Source organism: Eimeria necatrix, genomic scaffold (assembly GCF_000499385.1).
Source record: "Eimeria necatrix Houghton genomic scaffold, Enh_scaff558, whole genome shotgun sequence".
NCBI lineage: Eukaryota > Apicomplexa > Conoidasida > Eucoccidiorida > Eimeriidae > Eimeria > Eimeria necatrix.
In genome coordinates, this window is record NW_013654423.1 from 17,501 (window position 1) to 24,116 (window position 6,616).

The 6,616-nt window shown below is 53.7% G+C and overlaps 2 protein-coding genes across 2 annotated transcripts in view; both read right to left on the bottom strand.

The window, feature by feature from the left end:
* The window catches only part of ENH_00062730 (hypothetical protein, conserved), a gene marked incomplete at both ends in the record, with an annotated part of 6,406 nt that extends 3,454 nt beyond the window's left edge, over window positions 1-2,952 (bottom strand). The window contains 3 exons of the mRNA XM_013582084.1: window positions 1-46; window positions 721-2,187; window positions 2,311-2,952. The exon at window positions 1-46 is cut by the window's left edge and continues 79 nt beyond it. Of these exons, the coding sequence (XP_013437538.1) occupies window positions 1-46; window positions 721-2,187; window positions 2,311-2,952 (2,155 nt within the window). The remainder of the gene's footprint in view (window positions 47-720; window positions 2,188-2,310) is intronic.
* Window positions 2,953-5,001: 2,049 nt separating this feature from the next.
* On the bottom strand, window positions 5,002-6,149 carry ENH_00062740 (dimethyladenosine transferase, putative; the record flags this gene model as incomplete). The annotated part of the gene is made up of 3 exons (XM_013582085.1): window positions 5,002-5,072; window positions 5,307-5,493; window positions 5,958-6,149. The coding sequence occupies 3 exons, from the start codon at window positions 6,147-6,149 to the stop codon at window positions 5,002-5,004; spliced, it is 450 nt and encodes a 149-aa protein (XP_013437539.1).
* Window positions 6,150-6,616: the final 467 nt, after the last annotated feature.

Sequence of the window (6,616 nt, forward strand, 5' to 3'; positions counted from 1 at the left end):
GCTGCTGCTGCTGCTGCTCCCCCTGCTGCTGCTGCTGCTGCTGCTGCTGCAGGGCACCCCAGCCACATCTCAGCCACCACTTTCACCCTTTCATCTTCATCATCAAAATGCTCCACCAAAACTTCCACACAACTCACAAAAGCTTTCAAACCCGGGGGGCCCCTCAGGGGGCCCCCAGGGGGGCCCCCCAGGGGGCCCCCAAGGGGGCCCCCCAGGGGGCCCCCAAGGGGGCCCCCCAGGGGGCCCCCCACGGGCGCCTCCAGGGGGGCTTCTAGTGGGCCTCCCAGGGGGGCCCCTGGGGGGGCCCCCAGGGGGGCCCCCAGGGGGCCCCCCAGGAGGGCCCCCAGGGGGGCCCCCAGGGGGGGCCCCAGGGGGGCCCCCAGGGGGGCCCCTGGGGGGGCCCCCAGGGGGGCCCCCCAAGAAGTGATGAATTTTGCTGCGAGAAGAATTCTTGAGATTTTGGTGGGCCAATTAGGGTTTAGGGTTTTGGAGTGTTTGAGGAGTTTCTGAAGAAGACAGAAAAGCAGAAAAATAAATAAATAAATAAATAAATAAATAAATAAATAAATAAATAAATAAATAAATAAATAAATAAATAACAAAACAATATTTATTTATTTATTTATTATTTGGTAATGAATAATTAGCTGCCGTCAGTCAGAGCAAGCGCAGGGACCGCAAGGGTTTAGGGTTTAGGGTTTAGGGTTTAGGGTTTGGCACTTCTAGTCTCCAGGCTGTTTCTGCTTTTGCTGCATCAAGATCTTCCGCTGTTGCGGGGGACAGCAGCAGCTCCATTGTTTCTGCTGCTGCTCCTGCTGCTGTTGCTGCTGCTGTTGTATTTGCTGCTGTTGCTGCTGCTGTTGTATTTGCTGCTGCTGCTGCTGCTGCTGCTGCTGCTGCTGCTGTCTCTTTTGTCTCTTTTGTCTCCTTCAAAGCGCCGCTGCTTCTGAGCAGCGCCAGCAGCTGCGCGTATTTCGCAGCATCTGCTGTTGCTGCTGTTGCTGCTGTTGCTGCTGTTGCTGCTGTTGCTGCTGGGGCTGCACGACGTGCTGCTGCTGCTGCTGCTGCTGTTGGAGATAGGGCTGCATGCATCCACTGGCCTAAAGCAAGAGCAGCAGCACATGCAATCTTAGTGGAGAGGCGCAACCCTGACAAGCCCGTGCTGCTGCTGCTGCTGCTGCTGTTGCTGCTGTTGTTGTTGCTGCTGCTGCTGCTGCTGCTGCTGCTGCTGCTGCTGGGGCTGCTGCTGTCTATAAGAAGACTGAAGAGCGAGGCAGCGACGCCGGGGTAAACTTTGAGCGCTGCATCTCTTGCTGCTGTTGCATTTGCTGCTGCTGCTGCTGCTGCTGCTGCTGCTGCTGTGGTCCCCGCTGCTGCTGCTGCTGCTGTGGTTCCCGCTGCTGCTGCTGCTGCGTTGTCGCCGATTGGGGTGTACGTACAGCTGAAGCAGCAGGCCATGTAATAAAGGCCTCTTAAGGCCCACAGCAGCAGCTCGGAATTCTCAAGTTTGCTGCTGCTGCTGCTGCTGCTGCTGCTGCTGCTGAGGCTGCGGTGCAGGCAATGCAGCAGCAGCAGCAGCAGCTCGTGTACGCAGATGCTGCTTGCTGCTGCAGTGGGCACATCAGCAGCAGGAGGAACTGCAGCAGCAAAAGCAGCGAAGAAGGAGCTGCTGCTGCTGCTGCTGCTGCTGCTGCTGCTGGGTGCTGCTGGCTGCTGCAGCGCATGCGCAGCCAACTGCAGCGGCCACGCAGCAGCAGCAGCAGCAGCAAGCAGCTGCAGCACACTCAAGCCGAAGCTGCTGACAGCAGCAGCAGATAATTCCATTTGCTGCAGTGTTATTATCACTTCCAAACAGCGGCTGCAGAAGTGCATGCACTGGCCAAACAAACTGCGAAAAAACCAGCCCCGCCGCAGCACCTGCTGCTGCTGCTGCTGCTGCTGCTGCTGCTGCTGCTGCTGCTGCAGCTGCTGCTGCTGCTGCTGCAGCTGCTGCGGCAGCTGCAGCTGCAGCTGCTGCTCCTGCAGGTGCTGCTGTCCCTGCTGTTGCTGGTGCGGCTCCAGACACTTCTGCTGCTGCTGCTGCAGCAGCAGCAGCTGCTGCTGCTGCTGCAGCAGCAGCAGCTGCTGCTGCTGCTGCTGTTGGGGCAGCAGCAGGCGCTTGAGGATCTCAAGCAGCAAAGCGAGGGTCTGCAGCAGCAGCTCGAGCAGCAGCAGCAGATTTGCAACATTGCTCAAGACCAAGTTGTATTTGTTTGAAGTTTTATTTGCATTTATTTGATTTGTTTTTTTTATTTCATTTAGTCCATTTACATTATTCATTTTGCTGATTTTGCTTCCTTTATTTGCTGCTGCTGCTGCTGCTGCTGCTGCTGCTGCTGCTGCTGCTGCTGCCAGCGAAGCCGCCAGCAGCTCCAAAAGCCCTTCAACTGCAGCAGACAAACTCGAAAAAGAACTGGCCCCAAACACGTGCAGCAAAACCCTAGGGGGGCCCCCCGAGGGTACTGGGGGGCCCCCCGAGGGGGGGGCCCCCCAGGGTACTGGGGGGCCCCCCGAGGGTACTGGGGGGCCCCCCGAGGGTACTGGGAGGGGGCCCCCCAAAGGCAGCTTCTGCAGCAGCAGGTCCAGCTCCTTCCGGAATTGCTGCAGCTGCTGCGCTGCTGCAGCAGCAAGTTCATTTATCTCCCGGACCCTAGAGGGGGCCCCCTGGGGGCCCCCCTGGGGGCCCCCCTGGGGGCCCCCCTGGGGGCCTTCCTGGGGGCCCCCCTGGGGGCCCCCCTGGGGGGCCCCTTGGGGGGCCCCCTGGGGGGCCCCCTGGGGGGCCCCCGGGGGGCCCCCTGGGGGGGCCTTGGCTGTGTCTAGGAGTTGAGTAATTGCATCGACTGTGAGCAGCAGCAGCAAATTTCTTCTTTCTTCTTCGGAAAGGGTTTGAAGAGGGTCACTGGGGGGCCCCATGGGGGCCTCTAGCAGCAGCAGGGGGGAGGGGGGGCCCCCAGAAGCTCCTTTAGACCCTTTTGAAGGTTCTTTGGACCTTTTTGTTGTTTTATTTCTTCTTTTTTGTATTTAATTTCAAATGCTTCACCCAAAACTCAGCAAAAGCAGCATAAACAGCGCAAATGCGCGCCTGGGGGCCCCCGAGGGCTCCTGGGGGCCCCCCGAGCCGGCAAGTTCCCGGCGGGGCCCCAGGGGGCCCCCAAGGGGCCTTCTTGGTGTTTTGTTTATTTATTTAGAGCTTTTAAACAGTTTATAAAGATAAATTTGATTCATTTTTAATTCTAATTGGCGTTTAATTTGTTATTCTGGCGGCGGAGCCTGCAGTCACTTGGGGTGTACGTACACCTGGAGCTGTGGTGATGCGCGATTTCAAGTTTTGCAAATTTGAGTTCAAATGGAAGTTAATTTGAGTCATTTCTTCGATTATTAATTCATTTTAAATATATTTTTTGTTAATTTTGCATTATTGTTTCTTTTTAAGTCTTTTTCACGCTTTTTTTCGCCAATTTTCTCGAAGTGTGGATCGATATTTGTCTCATTAAGAACTCAGTTTGTTTGTTTTCAATTCCTTGGTTTATTATTTATGCATTTTTCAATTAATTAATCAATTAGTTGATCAAAAATGAATTAATTAATTAATCAGCATCGACAGGACATCAAAAGAAACAAAGGGAGCTTTTCAAATTCCCAACTTACTCATTTTCAACTTCTTTATTTCTCCCCATTATTTTTCTTTTCTTTTCATCTTTTTAATTTATTTTAAAGACATTTTCTGAACTAAAGTCTAAAAGCACCTTTAAAAAATCTTTTATTTCTTCCCTTTAACTAATTACAGAATTCACAAAACCAAAATAATAAAATACCCCTCTGAGGGCCCCCTGGGGGCCCCCTGGGGGCCTCCTGGGGGCCCCTGGGGCCCCCCCAGGGGCCCCTGGGGGCCCTCAAGATCCTTTGGGGGGCCCCCTGTGGGCCCTGGGGGCCCCCGTTAGGGGCCTTCTTGGGGGCCCCCCTGGGGGGGAATCTTTTGAAGAAGAGCAGGACAAAGAAGGGCATTTTGTTGCGTTTTATTATTTTATTTTATTTTATTTTATTTTGCTTCTTTTCCTCTTTTGCTGCTGCTCGGGGGGCCCCGGGGGGCCCCCTTGAAGCATCCCAGGGGGGCCCTTGGGGGCCCCCTGGGCTGCTCCAAGGGCCCCTTTGGGGGCCCCCAAGTCTTTTCTTGGGGCCCCTTCTTAAAGTACCCCAGGGGCCCCTCCTCATCTACTTGAGAGGATCCTCATGCCCCTGGGGGCCCCCCTGGGGGCCCCCCGGGGGGCCGCCCTGGGGCCCCCTGGGGGCCCCCCGGGGGGCCCCCCTGGGGGCCCCCTGGAGGCCCCACTGTGGGCCCCCTGGGGGAACCCCTGGGGGCCCCTCTGGGGGCCCCTCTGGGGGCCCCTCTGGGGGCCCCTCTGGGGGCCCCTCTGGGGGCCCCTCTGGGGGCCCCTCTGGTGGCCCCTCTGGGGGCCCCTCTGGGGGCCCCTCTGGGGGCCCCTCTGGGGGCCCCTCTGGGGGCCCCTCTGGCCCTAAACCCTAAACCCTTCTGTTTAGAGTAGATCGGCGAGAGAAGTTGTATTTTAATAAAATTGATTTTAATTCTTTTATTTGTTTTATTTTTGAATTTAATTTTAATTTAATTTTATTTTAATTCGAATGATAAATCAATTAAAGGGGAAACTCAAGAAGCGATTTTGCTCTGCTGCGTATGCCTTTCGAAACCCTAAACCCTAAACCCTAAACCCTAAAACCCTAAACCCTAAAACCCTAAACCCTAAACCCTCGGGCACAGCAAATCCTACTTGTCTGCAAAACGCGAAAAATAAACGAAATCAAAAATTGACCAAGAGCGAGAGTTTGTTTTTTCTTTTCTTTTATTGACTTATTCAATGAATTTGATTAATTTAATTAATTAAATTTAATTAATTAAATTAATTAATTAAATTAATTAAATTAATTTAATTAATTTAATTAATTTTATTTTTCATTTTCATCTCCTGAGTCCTCCTCGTCGCCTTCACCGCCTTCCAGCAACATCTCCTCCACCCCTGCAAGCAGCGTAAACCCCAAACCCTAAACCCTAAACCCTAAACCCTAAACCCTAAACCCTAAACCCTAAACCCTAGCCCCAACGCCCTAAACCCCAAAGCCTAAACCCTAAACCCTAGGCCCGGAATGCCACGGCGCAGGCGCTGCACCCCAGCCTGCGACCCGCTCCTGCAGCGTCCCCAAACCCTAAACCCTAAACCCTAAACCCTAAACCCTAAACCCTAAACCCTAACCTTGTTGGTTTTGTTTGTCGGGTTCTGCTGCAGCAGCAGCAGAGAAGTAAATGCGTCTTTTGTGGAACTCGAGCAGCAGCGAGAAGAAGTCGTTGGCAGCCAAGTTGACGCTGCGCTTGTCTGCTGCTGCTGCTGCTGCTGCTGCTGCTGCCACCTGCTGCTGCAGCTCGCTGCTGCTGTAAGGCAGCTGTTTGTTCAAAGAACAAAACAACTTGTGGTTTGTTTCCAAAAAAGATAAAACAGAAGGTTGTTTAAAAATGGATTTAATTGTTTTTCTTTTTCTCGAGAAACACAGCCGCAGCAAACCATTCCATTCGTAAAAGTCCACCTGCAGCAAACCACGCCCCGCGCTTCCAAACCCTAAATTAGGGTTTGCAGACCCTAAGCCGCGAAACGACACGCAGGCCGCACTGCCTCGCTGCCGCGGACCGTGTCCTAAACCCTAAACCCTAAACCCTAATTTAGGGTTTGGCCGCCGCCGCCGCAGCCCAAACCCTAAACCCTAATTTTCCGTTTGGACTTGGCCGTCGCAGCGGAAACCCTAAACCCTAATTTAGGGTTTGGACTTCGCCGCCGCAGCGGAAACCCTAAACCCTAATTTAGGGTTTGGCCTCGCCGCCGGAGCGCAAACCCTAAACCCTCGGAGCCCACCGGCAAAACCTCTCTTTTAGGGGTTATTTTAACCACCACGGAGTCCACTTTCGGGGGAGGTTTGAAGGAGTTTCTGTCGACTTTGCAAACCCTCGAAACATTTAAAAACAAATTCAAATTTACTGTCAAACGACAGTAGTTTTTCGAACCTGCTGCTGCCACCAAACGCTCCCCAAACTCCTCCTGCAGCATCAGCACTGCGCACCTGCAGCAGCAGCAGCAGCAGCAGCAGCAGCAGCAGCAGCAGCAGCAGCGGCAGCAGCAGCGGCGGCGGTGGGGATGGGGTTGGGGTTTAGGGTTTAGGGTTTGAAGAACCCTAAACCCTAAGGGTGTTTATGGGAGGCGAGTTTGAAGAGAAAAGGACAAGGGAGGTTTGCAGCACCAACGTGAGGGTTTAGGGTTTAGGCTTTAGGGTTTAGGGTTTAGGGTTTAGGGTTTAGGGTTTGCCTGAAAGGGTGTTTATGGGGGGCGAGTTTGAAGAGAAAAGGACTGGAGATCTGGTAAGGGAGGTTTGCAGCACCAACGTGAGGGTTTAGGGTTTAGGGTTTAGGGTTTAGGGTTTAGGGTTTAGGGTTTGCCTGAAAGGGTGTTTATGAGCCGCGAGTTTGAAGAGAAAAGGACTGGAGATCTGGTAAGGGAGGTTTGCAGCACCAACGTGA